Genomic DNA, 18,201 nt, shown 5'->3' on the forward strand with positions numbered 1-18,201 from the left:
AAAAAAAAAAAAAAAAAACAGGAAGTAACAATTACTTTTTCTTAATATCTTAATATAAAAATTAATATTACCAACACATCCTAATCGATTGAAATCCAAAAATATGAGGAATTAGAAATATGCTGACTGTCATCCAATGGTCTCTCTAATTTGGTAATTGGAAAAATAGGTCCAATATTGTACAATCCATATACACTTTCAGCTTGTTTGTATGTGACAGTGTCTTGCTGTGTACAACGTAATGGTCTTGAAATCTTGCTTCTCCTATCTCAGCCTATTAGTAGTATTGTTTATTTCATGTTTTTATACTATCTTGTGGTTTTCAGAACAGCTTACATATTTAAAAAAGTATTTATACAGCCAAAAGAAACATAGACAATTAACTTGGGAGGTGGGTTATAAGAGAACAACAAAGAATGAAACTGAATGTTTTGCTAGAGGTTTATAACTATTGTATCAAGTTTGAAGATGGAGACTTTATAAGTTACTCTTTCTCTGAGATGAATTCTTTTCCAAGTTATCACAGCCAATGAATCAGATTCTTACCCTCACCTAATGTCTGTGCCACCCTCCAAGCAGAGCCATTGTTCATTGAAACAGTTGGTGAATGACTTTATGGGTAGACAATCTTAATACACACACCATTTCTTAAATGAATGCAACCTATTCTCTGAGGGCTGAGAATGAAGACAATCACTCAAGTCAAATAGCTTTGACCATAGCAGGAAGTCTGTATCCAAAAATCATGCCTACAATTCATTCCTTGGAGCAGTAGAACTGTCAACTCTCAGCTTAGCTACGATGGAGGAAAAATCCTTTAGTGATGTGAGGGTCATTGAAGTACAGCCTTATTGCAATGAAATCCAATATCTAAAAATTGTTCTTATTTTGGGCTTGTACCACAGTAAGAACCAAGATTTTAAGTTCTACTAAATACAAAACAAACAAACAAAAAGACTATATATTTATGTCCATTTAAGAAAATACTAGTAGTGATGTATTATTTTGAAATATACAGTTAATATGTTTGGAGTTATTTAAGATTTATATTGAGAAATACATCTGTATTTCCAGTATTGCTGTAGAAAAACATCTACATAAGACTGTTCAATTGATTGTTTTATGTCAAACAACTTTTATAATACTCATTTTTATTACAATATTGTATAAATTTTAAAGAATATGACAAAAAAAGATATTGTAGGAATTGAAGAGGGTCTCTGGGAGGAGTTGGGGTGCAAAAGGGAAACAAGAATGTGATTTAATTCTATTTACTTAAAATATGGGGTTTTTTTTGGCATTGTCCAGAAATTTTTAACAGGTTTATTTATAATTGTTATAAAGTTGAACCATTGAAATGTGTTCACTGAAACATTTTGCTTGCATTAATGCTTTACAACTTGCATTTATATTAAAAATTCACACACAAATGAACGTGGAGATACTGCCAATACCTGATTCTGTCCCCTATGTTTCCAATCATATACTTAGGTACCTTTGACCCCATGGAAAAAATATCTAACATTCAGAACTACTGATAACAGGAAGAAGAGGAAAAAAAAATTTTTTTTGAGAATGAAATGTTTCCCCTCATAGTGGACTTTTAAGCACGTTCTCCGCGTATGCGGCGTGCTAGCTGGATATCTTTTGGCATAATTGTTACACGTTTGGCATGGATAGCACACAGGTTGGTATCTTCAAAAAGGCTAACCAGATAGGCCTCACTTGCCTCCTGCAAAGCACCAATAGCTGCACTCTGGAAGCGCAGATCTGTTTTGAAGTCCTGAGCAATTTCTCGCACCAGACGCTGAAAGGGGAGCTTGCGAATCAGAAGTTCAGTAGACTTCTGATAGCTTCTGATTTCATGGAGTGCCACAGTACCAGGCCTGTAACGATGAGGTTTCTTCACCCCTCCAGTAGAGGGCACACTCTTGCGAGCGGCTTTTGTAGCCAGTTGTTTCCTGGGTGCTTTACCACCGGTGGATTTGCGGGCAGTCTGCTTTGTACGAGCCATGGTATGGGCATCTCCTTACTTACCCCCCTTCTGCTTCAGCTGGAGCTCGGCGAGCGAGAGGCGGCGCTGGCGTGAGAGAGCGGCGGCTTAAAATATGTTTTTAAATGTTAACAAATTCAGATAAATTAAAATCATGTAACTTTTCTCATCATAATGCAATAAAACTTAAATCAAAAAAGAAAAATAGATGAATAAGTTATTTTTTCGGGCTGGTGAGATGGCTCAGCAGGTAAGAGCACCAACTGCTCTTCCGAAGGTCATTGAGTTCAAATCCCAGCAACCACATGGTGACTCACAACCATCCGTAATGAGATCTGACGCCATCTTCTCGTGTGTCTGAAGACAGCTACATTGCACTTACATATAACAATAAATCTTTTAAAAAAAAGTTATTTTTTCATGAGAGAAAAATACACATATACTATATACATAATATATTCAGAAAATGAGTGAACTTTAACAGTATGAGAGATTCAGAAATGTAGAAATGATTTTGAGGGGAAATCAGACAATATTAATATTAAATTTGATTACATATGAAAGTTCATTTTTAAGCTTTTACTAATTTTCTTATTGCTCTATTTGTTTATTAAAATCATTTATTATTTGAGAATATCACGTGTTTTAATCAAGTCTACCACCAATTTCTTCCCCCTGCAACTCCTCCTCTCTGTCCTTCCAACAATTTTTTTCTCCCAACTTGCATTTTTTTTTAGCCCACAGAGTTCCCTTAATGCTGCCTGTATGCATATCAATACAGGGCCATCTGTCATAACATGGGCAGCCTATCAGGACCACACACCTGAAAATAACAAACAGATAAACCCCACTCTTCCTCTTCAGAAACCATCAACTGGTAATGGCTTCTAGCTAGTGAGAGTTTGTGATCATGTCCCCCATCCATGCTGGGATTTTGTCTGGCTTGATCTGGCTTGATCTAGTGCATGCCTCTGTGGGCTTATGTATTCAGGAACCCTGTCATGTCTGACAAGTACTGCTTCCCTACAGATATACTCTTTCTGGCTCTTACAACCTTTCTGCCTTCTCTTCCACAATGATCCTTGGAACTCCTATCTCTGCAAGCTCTTGGCTGTTAGTATGAAAGGTGTCAAGAGACATCTAGGAGAAGCTAAGAACTAGCAGGTGGCCTTCTGGGAGGTTTCACCATGGACTGGAAAGTCAACATGGATTTGTCCTTCTAAGCAAGACTGAAGAAATTACATGTGAGGAAACTTTCCTGCTATTAATATGCTTTTCCTGTTGTTATACACACAGAGAGACACACAGACATATACATACACACAAACATATACACACACATCACCATGTATGAGCCCTTTTGGGGCTGCAAACCCCTTCAGCTCCTTGGGTTCTTTCTCTAGCTCCTTTATTGGGGATCCTGTGTTCAGTCCAATGGATGGCTGTGAGCATCCACTTCTGTATTTGTCAGGAACTGGCAAAGCCTCTCAGGAGACAGCTGTATCAGGCTACTGTCATCAAACACTTGTTGGCATCCACAATAGTGTCTGGGTTTGGTGACTGTATATGAGATGGATCCCCAGGTGGGGCAGTTTCTGTATTGTCATTCCTTCAGTCTCTGCTCCACACTTTTTCTTTGTAACTTCTTCCATGGGTATTTTGTTCCCCCTTCTAAGAAGGATGGAAGTGTCCATGCTTTGGTCTTCCTTCTTCTTGCTTCATGTGGTCTGTGAATTGTAATTCTTAGACAGTTCATCTGTTGTATTGCAAAGTTACAAATTATTTATCAGTAAGCCATTCAAATCTCAGGAACTGTCTAAGAATTACCATTGCCCATATATGGTCTAAGATTGAAGACATAGAAACATAAGTATGTGGGGTGAAATATCTTGAAACTTGTTCATTGTAATTGATATTTCTTTATCAATTACATTCAAGTTATTACTGCAATATGTTGCTGATAGTACAGAACATAACATCTTTATGTGAAAATGAATTGAGTGTTCTAGTTAGTAACATGCTAAATATGAGCAAATATGTCACTGTTTCTAATAGAACAATTTATTCTCAGGCTTTATAATATGTAGGCAATGGTATTCAACCTGTAAATATCAGGGTTGTTTTGGGTTTTTTTTTTTTATCAAAACATATACGACACAAATCTATAGCCCTAGAAACAGTGATTTAAACTAAGAATGGATAAAAAATCCAGGGAAAGCAGAGGAAATAAATGGATTCTTTGAGTGAAAAGAGCATACCTATAGCTTGGGATAATATTAAGCCTATGTCACCTGCTTTCGAGGAACAGCACGATTATGTAAAATGTTAAAATGGGAGGTAGTCACATGAAAGGATTGTGGGAATGCTCTGGCTATTAATTACCTTAAGAATCTAAACATTTTGTCTCAAAACATCAAGTCTAAAGATAGAATTTTACTTGGAAACAGGCAAGCAATAACAAGGGCTTAGACTATCATTTTGTGAGAGTTCATAAGCCTTCCTCTAACCTGAGTACCAAACTCTTTTATATTTGAAAGTCCTTGTATTCAATGTGTCTCTGTGACTGTGATTAAAAAAAAAACAAAAACAAAAACAAAAACAAAAAAACACCATGGCCAAGGCAACTTATAGAAGGGTTGAACTTGAACTTTCTTCTATAAAGTCCATCATGGCAGGCAGGATTGCAGTGGGCAGGCACGGTGCCCAGAATGGGAAGGTAAGAGTTCAAATCCTCAACCAAAGCAGGAAACAGAGAGAGCAAATCAGGAGTGGCGTAAGACATTCAACTCTCAACACATGTCACCACCCCACCCCCCAAAACTACATCCATCAGAGCCACATCTCTTCCACTCCCTGAACAGTGCCACCCACCATGGAGCACATGTCCAAATCCCAATCTTCCACTCAAACTACAACAATCCTGTTCCCAAGTCCTTTGTATACTCCACTTTACATACAGGTCAGTAACTCTACAAAGCAGGCACAGTTAGAACTCTCAGTTATAGTAGCTGAAATCCACGGCTCAGAAAAATAATTTGGCGAAGGTCTCCAGGCTTATCAACAATGAACAGAGAATGAAATGCAGGCAGTTTGATTCATTTAGCAGAATATGTTAAATGCTATACTGCAGTCTGAACCAAGGATGGCCACTGATGAATGACATGTGACAGACGTGTCCTAGGAAATCCAGTGTCATACATGCAGATCCTTTCCCTTCCTTATAGAAAAGATTATTTTATCATATCAATATTCTGTCCTATTCTTGCAAGGAGTCATCTTTTTAATGAGTATATGCATCGTCCATATACCTCCAATTCCTTACAGCTAAGTGTAAGCCTGTGATTACTGTCACCAGCAAACAGTTAAGATGTGGTCACTTCCCAACACAGCCGGGTTCTTTGTTGTTCTCTGGAACAGATACACATGATTGACAAGATGAGTAGAAAATCCAGATGCCTGCCTTTAATCCCAGCACTTGGGAGGCAGAGGCAGGCGGATCTCTGAGTTCAAGGCCAGCCTGGTCTACAGAGTGAGTCCCAGGACAGCCAGGGCTACACAGAGAAACCCTGTCTCGAAAACTTTAAAAAAAAAAAATTAAAAAAAGAAAAGAAAAGAAAGTCCAGATGCCATGCCATGATGGCTACTCTTGGCTGTCTGCTTGACTACATCTGGAACCATCTAAAACCCTAAAGGAACCTGGCACACCTGTGAGGGATTTCTGTATACACAAATTGTTTGAAGCAGGAAGATTCACTTCTAATCTGTATCTTTGATGTGGGAAGACACACCTTTAATCCAGATCTTTTGTGTTTGGGAAAATCCACTTATAATCTGGGCCACACCTTCTGTGTGCAGCCTACATAAAGGACATGGAAGAAGGAAGCTTGTTTTCTTTCCCTGTTTGTTCTCAATCTCGATTGCAAGTCCATTTCTTTACGGGCATTAGAGCCTACATTGAGATTTTGACATACACTGATGACCAACTGAAATGTCCAGCCTCATATACTAAACTACTGGATCCTCGGACCTTCTGTTGATAGATAGCCAATGATGGACTGGCTGGACCACAGCCCATAAGTCCTTCTAATCAAGCCAAATATATTCATACCATTCTGTTCCTCTAGAGAACCCTGACTAATACAGATGAGATAAGGGACCTGTTGTCTACTACTACCAAATAAGACTGCTGTCTAAAGAGAAGTAGGGCTGGGGATATGGCTCAGTGGGTAAAGCACTTGCCACGGAAGAGTAAGGACCTGAATTTGTATCACCAGAACCCACCATTGTCCAGACATGGTAGAGCATGTACAGAAGCCCAGCATTTCTACCACAAAAAGAGAGATGGAGACAGAAAAATCTTTGGAAGGTCATGGGCCAACTAGCTGGGCATAGGCAGCTGTGAACCACCCTGTCTTAAAGCATGGTGGGCACTTGGGAGATGACTCAGCTATTAACAGCACTTGCAGCTTTTAGAAATTGAGGTTCTGTTCCCAGACCTGGTATTGAGTGTCTCACAACCAATTGTAAATCCAGCTCCAGGAGATCTTATGACTTCTTCTGGCCTTTCTGGGTAGCTGCATGTATGTGATGCTCATATGGGTGGTAAGCAGATGTGTGTGTGTGCCCGCGCATTCACACACACACACACACACACACACACACACACATGCACACATGCTATTTTGAAATGTGAACAGTACAAGATTTTGTTGCTAAGACTTTTTTCCTGAATCCCTTGTTCAGCAGTGTAGGGTTATCTATTAGATTATTATAAAAAGTGTTGAGGAGAAAAAGACAGCACAGATCACTTACAAAAGACCAAATAGGGGTACAGCCAGCCTCTGCTCCACAAGACATACTAAGAATCCTGGCCAGAAAAGTATTTCCCTCACTTCTCCCAAGCAGATCTTCTAAGTTCATCTCATTTGGAGCCATTTCCAGGACAAAGAAAGCTTTTCTTCTATCCACTGGTAACATAATTTAGCATAACTATTTCTGTTAGACCTTCATTGATTAACAGCCACAAAGCTGCAACTCGCTTCCAGGAAAATTAAAAGCACAGCATGTAGCTGAAGGTACCTCTTCCTTTTAAAAGCTATGTTCTTAAAACTAAATATTGTTTGTGGGGGAAAAAAATTACAGGTCACTTCCTAAGACTTTATTTCCACAGCACAGGTGTTATTAGGGGTTTGATTTCATGGCATGAAAAAAAAGAATGATAGAAGTTCAACAAAGAACTGTTCATTTCTGAGACGCTCAAAATCTTTATTATCACATTCTCTTAAGTACAAATAATGAGTTTGAGGACGCTAGAAGCACCTTTCTGTGACATCCCTGTCACAACACCTCACAGATGTGGTCACCTCAAACTGCTGTCACTGGGCAGACTTCTTGGGTCCTCTCTCCTACTATCTCCACCACAACTGAGCTGTCTTCTCTCCCACCAGCTGCCTCTCTTCTTGGAGCTTCTCTCCCACGGTCCTGAAGGAGACATCCTGAAACATAAGAACTTATGACTCCACTGCAAGTGAAGCAAAATGACAGAAAACAAACAGTTTCAAGGGACTCCAATCGCAAACATTCCCAAACATCAGCGAAAAGCTCAAAGCATTTATATTAGAATAAAAACACATCACAGGTGTTGTACAATCTGGAAAAGATCACATGAGATTACTGTCAAGTATGGTAGATATTGAACTCTCTGCACAACCAGAAGACATGAAAACAGAAAATGGAGAATTTCACTTCAAAATATTTAAATAGGATGATTTTACCAGAAATGGAGAGGAAGTCAAATAAAGTCCCAGGTCAGTTACTGACAAATGTAGGCTAAGTCTTTCTGTAAGAACCCCTTCTGATGTCTCAAAGGTTTTGTATGGATCATCACATCTTGGTAGCCTATATCCCAAATCAGCAATAAGGATTCCCCCGGCAGAATCACTCCCATCTTATTGAAGAACAAAAGAGAATTGTAAAATTACGTAACTTAAAAGATAGAGCTTATTTTATCTGTTGTCCTTAACTTTGTGCTTTTACTAGAGGGTAGGGGAAAGAAGAAGAGTGAAAAAAAAATCCTGGAATAGGTTCCCCTCACACCTGACATATAATTCATTATATTTGTTTTTTTAATACATTCTAGCCTGTGGATAATGCATGCATTTAATCCCAGAACACAGGAGGCTGAGGCAGGCTGATCTTCGTAGTTCAAGGTCATCCTGGTTCACATAGTGAGGCTCCGCCTCCAAGGAGGAGAAGGCGATTCTAGATTATTAAAAGGCAGAGCCTGAGAAAGATGGCTCTGGATTAGAGCACGTGCTGCTCTCCCAAATTACCAGAATCTCGCTCTGTCTAAGTTAGGATTTCTGTTGCTATGAAGAGACACTGTGACCATAGCAACTCTTAGGAAGGAAAGATTTCATTAAGGCTGGCTTACAGGTTTAGTCCATTATCATCATGGTAGGAAGCATGGCAGTGCACAGGCAGACATGGTCCTGGAGGAGCTGAGAGTTCTACATCTGCATTGGCAGGCAGCAGGAAGAGACAGTGAGCCACTAGGCCTGGCTTGAGCATTTGAAACCTCCTCAAAGCCCACCCCTGTGACACTTCCAACAACAAGGCCACCTATGAGGGTCATTTTCATTCAAACAATCACAAGTTTGTAGCACCCTTAATCAGCAACTCATGACCAAATGTAATTCCTGCTCCATATGATGCCCTCTTCTGGCCTCCTCCACATGCACACATGCACACAAATATAAATAAAATAAATCTTAAGAATAAACACGGTGACCATCAAGTACAATGTGTCATAAAAATGCAAATATTTTAGTGTCTACATTGATTCTCCGCAACAGGTAGAGTCATCAGGCTTTCAAAAGAGGGAAAGGTCCATTAGCTTCTGAACTCTTGACAAAAAGCTAGATCCACTTCACCTTCCTCTCACATTTACAGAAAGTCGTTGTCTTGGTTTGGGTAACTGTTGCTGTAGCCCAACAGCATGGTCAAAGCAACTGTGAGAGGAAAGGAAATAAAAATAAATTTTTATTTGGCTTAGGCTTTCCACATCATCATCAAAGGAAGTTGGGACAGGAACTCAAGCAGGGCAGGAATCCGGAGGCAGGAGCTGATGCAGAGGCCATGGAGAAGTACTGCTTACTGACTTGCTTCCCATGGCTGGCTCAGCCTGATTTCTCATAGAACCCAGGACCACCTGCCCAGAGATAGCCCCACCTACAATGGACTAGGCCCTCCCCCATCCCATCACTAATGAAGAAAATGTCCTATAGGCTTGCTGACAGCCCAGTCTTACAAAGGCATTTTCTTAATTGAAGTTCCCTCCTCTCTGATGACTTTAGCTGGTATCAAGTTGATATAAAACCATCCAGCCCAGTCATAAATATAAAACTGTTTCTTTAGACTTCACGACAGAGATACCCTTTGTTCATCACTGGAATAGGAAGTAGAGACAGAGGTGCTCACTTGATCAGATTCTGATGCCATCCCTCACACTTCTGACTTCGGATTCTAGGAGCAAAAACTGACCTTAACAACATTAAGGGGAGGAGGTGGGAAATTCACTGAACCAGGGGAGGGGTCTTTGTGCAATTGACTGGGACTTCCTGCAACTTCATGAGAAGTTTGAGGTTGTTCACTTACCCCTCCAATTACAGTATCCTCTCTCTTATTCTGTAATACCATTAGATGTAACATGCTGGTTGTCTAAAATTAAAACCACCATATTCGTTTTTAGTTAGGCAAGGGTACAATAAGTATTATTCTTTCTTTGGGTTAATATGTCCTCAAATTCAAATATGTAGTCATCCAAAATATTCTAGTTATTTTATAAACCTCAGCTCAAATACATATTAACTTTTCCTAGGCTAGGATTGTGTGGAAGAAAACTTGACCCAGAGTACCTTACCCTGGGGCAGTAGTTTCAGTTCACCCAGGCTCCAAATGAATTACTGTCTATGCACATACCACAAATGCTCTTCCTAGCCCAGTCATTATTTATGTCTCCTCAGACAATTCTGCCATGTGTATAGTTTATAAGAACCCTTAGTCAAAGGTCATTAGAAGACCTTACAATTCACTGAGCAAAGCTTTTCTCACAACATGTGTTAAAATCATATTTTTTAAAACCCTTTCATTTTAATTGCCTACATAAGTTCTCTTAGGTTTCACATAGATATTTTTCACATGTTTAACCAGCCTAAGTGAACAAGAAAAAAAAAATGAGGAAAAGGATGGATCATATGTAAGATGTGAATATTCAGAAGGCCACATCAAGTACCAATTGGTTTCTGGTTTCAACTCACACAAGATGATAATGGGTATGAGAAATGCTTTTTGCCCAGTTGGGCCACTGATCTGGTACCACTCATCATGGATCTGTCTGGTGATGAAGTCACAGCTTCATTCACAGTCATACCGGTGGAGTGTCCTGATTTAAATGAGAATGTCCCCCGGGTTGTGGCACTATCTCTAGAGTGGTATGGCCTTGCTGGAAGAAGTGTGTCTCAGGGGGTTGGCTCTCAGTCTAGCTCTGTATCTTGTTTACTTTCTCAGCTTCCTACTTGTGGTTGAGAAGAGCGCTCTCAGCTTCCTGTTCTTGCCTCCTGATACAGTGTGGACTCATCCTTCCGGAACCATAAGCCAAGGTGAACTCTTTTCCTCAGCTTGACTTTTGTTACAGTGTTTTATCACAGCAACAGCAAGGCAACTAATACACGGACCTAGGCCAACGAAGAAAATATTAGATAAGAACAATAAGCTTCAGTTCTATAAGAACCCCCAACTACCAAAGCACTAGACTATGTGAACTTAACAAGAGCCAGAAATAGCCCATCCAGAAATATTACGTGTTCCTCCAATGAAATAAGATCTCTATGCAGAAAATACTGCCCCACCGTCCTCAGCTCAGGAGTCAGACTATAGAGACACTAGAAGAAGCAATGTTCCTGAAGAGAATTTCCACAGCCTTCCTAGACATTCTTGTATTCTCTGTTTAGATGATCTGTCATCAGAAGCATGTGTGCCATCGATTGCATTAATGTCCCCTTGGTCTTATGTATCAATAGGGGGCTATGCTGTCTTTGGCACTGAACAGTATGAGGTAATGTGCTCCTCTGTACATCACCAAAACAGGCAAAGCAGAGTTGGAATACAGCCAAAGGGTTAAGTAATGCCACCTGGTAATGAGCCAACATTTTGAGCTTTCTTCGTGCAAAAATATATTCCTTGCCTCCTACACAAACCCAGATAACATTGTCCCAAGAATTTAGATCAACTTGGTTTCCTCATTTCCTCTCTCTCTCTCTCTCTCTCTCTCTCTCTCTCTCTCTCTCTCTCTCTCTCTCTCTCTCTCTCTCTCCCTCCCATGTATGTGTGTGTGTGTGTGTGTGTGTGTGTGTGTGTGTTCTGCATATGTGAGCACAGGCACAAGCATGTTACAGTATGTATGTGAAGGCCAAAGGATGTGTTAGTGAAGTTGTGTTTCTTCCACTTTTACTTGGGCTCCAGGATGTCAGGCTTATGGTTCTAAGTGCTTTGAGTGCTTTGGCCAGCTGAGCCATCTCACCAGCCCCAAATGTCCTTGTTTCTACTGACAGCTTTTATATTAGAAATTGCCCTAAGCTTCAGGTGACTTTTCCCAGAGATTGCCAGCCCCCAGATGGCTCCGTCTCTGCACCACTTCCCAAGACACACAAAAATCTTATTGTTCTCAGCTCAGCCTTCCCAAAAGAGAACAGTGAAGACCCAGAAACAAATAATTATCTACCTACACAGCCTCTGCCTGCTCCCGAGGCTTGTTGTTCAGGAAGACTGTATGTAGTTTTGCATGTATTTCCTCAAAACACAAAAAGGTTACTACCACCATGACACTAAAAATTCAAATGTGCCCAAAGTTCTGTGAGAGGAAGAAAAATTCCAGACAGAAATGTCAAAGATCATCTTAGAACTAAATTACTGGAAAATGGGATATTTTTATGGGATATTATATTTTTCTTTATGGGATATTAGGAAAGACAATAATTAAACCAATAACCAAGAGGAAATGGTCTCCCAAGTAACTTCAGGCTTCAGCGGATAGACACAGAGAAAAGGGTTCTCTATGGGTCTTACCATCTTCATCCTAGACTCTGAAGATTGCTTAAATAATTTTGAATGTATTGAGATAAAAATGTATGTTTAGTGATGGAAATATGAAACATTGCCGAGTGTTCTTACTTATCATTACTAATAACTAATAGGTCTGTTTTTATTTACTCTATTTTCTCTTGAATAGCAACAACAAAAAGATTTGGATTAAGATGGACATAGTAGCTCATTCCTATAATTTCCATTTCCAGATTTTTTTTCTCCTGTGGCATAAAAGAGAATCTCTTTGACTTTGACAGTTAGCAGCAATTAGCCATTTTCTCCTAGGCTCTCTCTGTTGCTGCCTTGTCCTAATACCATCAATCTTGCTCCATTGTCTGTTTCTGTATGGTACATTGCATCAAAAAGCTGAAGGCTAACTTATCATGGATTAGAACTTCTCAAATGATGAACCAAAATATTTTTATTTGTTTAAGCTGATCATATTGTGTATTTTATATAGTTAATAGAAATTTGATATTTGGTGCTTTGGTGGATAAAGCCTATGGCAATCCCTTTCCTTATGCATCTAGCTCCATGAAGCCACATCCTACTCTATGATTGCAGAAGATTACGGCCTCAGACAACAGTGGAACTGGGAAACACATTTTGGAACATTCCAGCAATGTTTCTGAGTGACTATCTTAAACATAGAGAAGGAATCTTTAGCCCTGGGTCCAGAATTTGCTGAGTCATAGAACAGCTGATCTCTCCCCCTGGAAGAACAATTCCATATGTGGTTCTGGAACAAAAGATGTCATTAATTCACCTAGGATTTCTTCTGGAAACAGGAAATTAAATCAAATATGTGGTAAATAAAAGCAATTGATTGAAAAGGGACAGAAACCCCACTAAAATTTTCCTCATACCTAAGTACTATTCTGAGAATCTCAAGATATTTATTGCCATCCTGTTGGCATAGGAAGGAGGGTATCTCAGAACCCTCTCTTGGCAGGAGTTCAATGCCACAGGTGACTCTTATTAGCTCAGACAATTTTAGACCAGTGTCCCAGGGGTACAGATCTCAGAGGCTCTGGGCTCTCTTGCTACCCTCACAAACAGGGAAGGATTTTTTCCTAACCCATCTCTCTATCCTCCCATAACTCCTCTCCCTGGTGACATCAGAAGACATTCTGGAAGAACAGGAAAGGTGCTCAGTTACAGCCATGACTTAGCAGAATGGCCATATTAGAAAGCACCTACTGTAGAAGTGGAAATAATGTATGAAAGTTAACTATTTCTTGCGCATCCTCAAACTGGGCAGTTATGTCAGAATGGGACCTTTGACCTCCTATGGCTTGGTAAGTACTTGCTACAAGAAATTATTTCTCAAGATGTGATACATAAGAAATGGAAGGGAGAAAAACACGTTCAGGATATTATCCCTCTGCAATTTTGTTATTTTCTTCCTGACTCCCAAAAGGATCTACATAGATGATCCTGGTGTTTACAGATTGTCCCTGAATAGATTCATAGAGCCTCCCCTTTGTTGTATAGATACAAAGTTTCTCATCGGAGAGTCAAAAGCATCATAGCCGGCATGGCAGCTCCAGTTCTTTTAGCACAAAGATTCTTATGACCTTATGAGAAAATGGGGCTGGGAGGGTAGTCCAGAGGTTAAAGACACTGGATGTTTCTGCGGGGGACCTAGATCTCATCCCCAGCACTTGGCAAACATCCCTTTTTTCCTCTAGTTCTTTGGGATCAGATGCCGCTTCTGGCCTCTATGGACACTGCATACATGCAGTACATAGACTTGATGAAAACAAAACACCCAAATGCATAAACATGATGTTTTTGAAAAGGAAATCTGGGAAAATTCTCACCCCATCCAACCCAAGAAACAACATTTTAAAAATATCAGTCTTATATGAGACACTGGCATCATAGGATAATGCCACTACCATGTCCACATTTGAGCAACTCCTTAGATTCCCCCACACTTCAGTTTATACATAATCCTAGCACAAAGCGTAGCTGACCATCCAAAGAACTAACTTTCAAATATGAGAGCTGGGCTCGTAAAAGGTTAGCCTGTGCACATCAGTACTGGAAATAAAGAAAAGTCCAGCACAACCCACTGTGCCCAGGATTAGCCAGCCTCTGAGGGTATCGCGAATTCTCAGAAATGTTTTGAAAGCTGGAGATCAGGAGAGATAAAGTCACTCAGTCTCTGAGCTCTTGGGAAGAATAGCTGCGCTTGCTCCATCACTCTCTGCTCCCTTACAGAAGGCCCGAGATGGTCAGTTGGTTTCTTTGCTTGTCATGAGGAGGAAATAGCCTTCACTTATTGCTGGAACATGAAGTTTCAGACAGAGCTGCCTGTTTGTCTCCTGTGAAGTATTCACCTGACTTTGAGCTCTAGAGTAGCCAGGGCCTCTAGAACATCAGTAGAGGGAGTGAGGGGAATGAACTGAGGTAACAGAGGTCTCTTTACAAGTGACTGGGAGTTAGGGCTTTGTGCAAGCTCTAAGATAATCCATTTAAACCAAGCCAAACGCATTACATATATTCATTGTAATTTTATGCTCTCGTTAATTTAATGGCACCTCCTTAAGGATTCTTCTTAAGGATTTAAACAAAAAAAATCCAAATCCAATCATGTGCTCCCATGGAAACATATTTTTTCAATCCGTCTTGTTCATCTCCAAGCAAAATAATATATTTTACAGAGATTTCAATTTTCTCTCTGTCCAGAGAGAAAGGTGGACAGAATATCAACTGGTATATATACAAGACCCACCGACATGGTGGTCATAGAGAAATTTAGAATCTAATGTGTCCCTTCTCTGTGATGTCACAGGAGTCATGAAGTTGTGAGGAGGGCAAAGCAGATCGTCATGAAACAAATTCCATAATACACATAGTCCTCAGGCTCTGTGGTGACTGGCTGTGGGTATAACTCAGTAGTGAGGTGTGCATTTAGCCTAGGTGAAGCTCTGGGTTGAATCTGTGACACAGCAAGAAGGGTCACTGATATTTGCATGAATTTGATCAACAGGTCACCCAGACATCACCGGAAAAGATGGACCTTCATTCCATAGGTTTTCTACCTGATAGTGTACCTTTGAGAAGACCTTCTTTCCTCATCCCTGTCAGAGAAGGAAGTGTATTGCTCTCTGTAGAAAAGTCACCTTTTTTTTTTTTTGTCCTTACAAGGATACCATGGGAAGAGAAACATCACAAGTATAAGTGACAAAACAAACTTTTTGTTCAACAAGAGAGTCAATGAGAGTTTAGAATCAAGCCTGTTTTAAAAAGAAACAAAAGATTATCTAGAGAAAAGCCTCAGAGCCCTTAGGCCAAACTTGGTAGAAGAGGCTATGTGTAGAATACAGAAGCTATCCTACCAAGGCCAGGATGTGGCATAGAATCCCCTTCATGAGCACATAAACTGTGGGGCTGATGAGTTCCCAGAGGTCAAAGCGTACTTACTTGCCCCTCCCAGATGGTTCATCTTGATCTTAATATTGTCTTTATCCTTATGTGAAGCATTGCGCAGAGAACATCGGCATCTGAGAAAGACTGAGATAATGCACCCCCATCAGAGCCCACTGGAGAGACTCCCTCACAGTCCAGAGTTCCCTGGGCTCCCCATGTCTCTGTGCTGAAGTATCCAAGTTAGATAAGTCAGGGCTTACAAACACTTGTTCCTCCTCCTTCCTCTGCAAGCATATAAGCCATAGATCCCTTAGGCCGGCTCAGATACCCCTCTGAGCTTTTCTATCACAGGATTGCAGTTCCTACAACCTGGGAGCTATGGGTCACAGCCTTGGGCTGTGGGACCTTGGAACACACACACACACACACAAAAAGAAGAACATTCATGTTTCCCACAGAAAAATAGGTGCTCCCGCTAGGTCCATACACTAATCTCTCACTAAAGTTCCTGTTTTCTCTAAGTCGCACCCCCTCATTGTACTTACATTTCTTGATGTGCTGGTCTAACTCAAGCAAAAAAGGTGAGAACATGACAAAAAGGAAAAATACAAAGAGTATAGCAAACACCACATAGAGCCAAGGGACGCCATTTGGGAACAGATTGACCCCTGGCTCAATCTCTGCCATTTGGACAGGAGGGAAGACATAAAATTCTCTGCCTTGGCTTCTTTACCTCCTAGGTAACCACAGCTATGACATCACAGCTTCAGAGACAATGGTGTGATGAGGATCTGGTTGGGGATTGGCCAAGTTTCATCCTATCTATGACAGGGATAGCTCCCTCCTACCACAGCTTCTTTTCCTAATATTTGTGTGCATGCATATGGTGTGTGCATGTGTATGCACATGTATGCACATGTGAGGCCAGAAATTGACATCAGTTGACTTCCTCTATTGTCCTACACCTTTTTTATTAAGACAGGCTCAATGAAAGTTGTCCTATCAGCTAGACTGATGCCCAAATATGCATACACACACACACACACACACACACACACACACACATGCACACACTGAGATCACAGACCTGTACCTCTCACACAGATTTTACACGGATGTGAGATCCTAACTCAGGAGATACCTCCTACCATGGTTTTCTTAGATGACCTAAAATAAGTTGCCTGGCCAGACCAATCAAGTACATAGCTTCCTATATATTCAGGAAGTACATCATATTACACTGGAACATCTATATTCATAAAGGAGAGCTAACACATTGCTTTAGATTTCTCAATCCTAGCATTAGTCTTAAAAGATTAACATTGAAATTTGAGAATCAAACCAAATATATATACCTCAAGAAAGATTTTATGTTCTTTCCTAGAATTCCTGTCATTCCCGGCCTTGGTGTGTACCAGAAATGGGTGTCCTATCTGGGCATAGGACTATCCCTATTACATGGGTCAATGGAGACAAAACACTTCATTTTCCAAGATGAGGGTGGTGTCTCCCTTCTGAGTTCAACAGAATTATCATGCAATGGGTGCTTTGAACATACCTATAACATGCTTTCTGGTCCATGACAGCATCCCCAAAAGAAAGTAGGGCAAAAGTAAAAGCCTCACCCCTGAGTAATTGATGAAGAATAAAGAATTCCCCAGCTCCCTGTTCTAGAGGCTGGGAAGTCCAAGGTTGGGAGGCATCTCTGCTGAGGGCTTTTTAGATATGCCCTTCTATTGCAGAAGGAATACAGTGGGTGCATGCAAAAGGTGGGAGCTGGCTGACTTTACAATAACCTACTTTCAGAATGCCTAATACACTCTTGCCTCAGGGATATTAGCCTGGCTCTCTGTAAGGACCACTTCTCGTGTTATAAGGGAAATAGGCTTCCAAACCGTTGCCTGTGGATTAACATATTGAAGCCATGGCACTCAAGGTGGTAAGAATTCTGGAATTTGGTTTCTTTAAAAAAAAAAAACACAAAAATATTTTAAGAGTGTGTTTTCATTTTAATCCCAGGTGTGAGATATGGGGCTACTTCAGACTGTCCACAGCAGCTGACTACAATTTGCCTCGTGCTCTAGCTGAGGTGTGCTTTTGCCAGCTGCAGATAGTTTCTGTGATTGTGTGACATTTGGAAATCTAGGGAGTTTTTAGGGGATATATAAATGCTAGGGCATGAAAAGGCTCCATTGGTTGGTTCGTTGTTGGGGGTTTGTTAGTTGGTTGGTTGGTTGTTGGTTGCTGTTGGTCACAGTTTGTTAAGTAGTCATGCGCAAAGAAGAAACAAGGAGAATTTCCATATCCTGATGGTGAAGATCAAACTTGTCCCAAGGAACTTGATGCCCCTAATCTAGCTCCTTTGTTATTTGGAAGCACTGAGTTATATTAAACACAGGCCCACTCACAGTCCCATGGGCCTACACTGGGAGCTAACCAGAGAGCCTGGGTGACTACACTGAGATCCTTACATCAATAGGTGTCAAGCAGCTGATGGGAGAGAAACATGGTGCCTTGTTTTGTTCTAATCCTCCTAATATAGGAAGCAATGCGTTTCATCATCCTGATGAGGAACAACCTTTCCCTTTAGGGTACGGACAAAAAGTCCCTTGCTCCTGAGGGGAAACAAAACCAAAACAAGCTTGTTCTTGCTTCCAAAACAAAGATGTGTTGCTCCTATTAAGTGT

The 18,201-nt window shown here is 40.6% G+C and overlaps 2 protein-coding genes and 1 long non-coding RNA gene across 3 annotated transcripts; all 3 read right to left on the reverse strand.

Annotated features, from left to right (window-relative positions):
• Positions 1-1,572: 1,572 nt before the first annotated feature.
• Positions 1,573-2,095, reverse strand: LOC116099562 (histone H3.3-like). Its single transcript, XM_031383331.1, has one exon. The coding sequence runs from the start codon at positions 2,012-2,014 to the stop codon at positions 1,604-1,606; it is 411 nt and encodes a 136-aa protein (XP_031239191.1). The 5' UTR covers positions 2,015-2,095; the 3' UTR covers positions 1,573-1,603.
• A 5,138-nt stretch (positions 2,096-7,233) lies between these two features.
• On the reverse strand, positions 7,234-16,262 carry LOC116098332. Its single transcript, XM_031380973.1, has 3 exons — positions 16,060-16,262; positions 15,569-15,658; positions 7,234-7,488 (listed from the first exon to the last, which is right to left on the reverse strand). Exons 1-3 carry the CDS (start codon positions 16,199-16,201, stop codon positions 7,358-7,360), a joined length of 363 nt encoding a protein of 120 aa, XP_031236833.1. The 5' UTR covers positions 16,202-16,262; the 3' UTR covers positions 7,234-7,357.
• LOC116098333 lies at positions 8,791-9,786 on the reverse strand. Its single transcript, XR_004121808.1, has 2 exons — positions 9,650-9,786; positions 8,791-9,003 (listed from the first exon to the last, which is right to left on the reverse strand). It is a non-coding gene; the product is annotated as an uncharacterized LOC116098333 (long non-coding RNA).
• Positions 16,263-18,201: the final 1,939 nt, after the last annotated feature.

This window comes from Mastomys coucha, unplaced genomic scaffold, assembly GCF_008632895.1.
Source record: "Mastomys coucha isolate ucsf_1 unplaced genomic scaffold, UCSF_Mcou_1 pScaffold20, whole genome shotgun sequence".
Classification (NCBI taxonomy): Eukaryota; Metazoa; Chordata; class Mammalia; order Rodentia; family Muridae; genus Mastomys; species Mastomys coucha.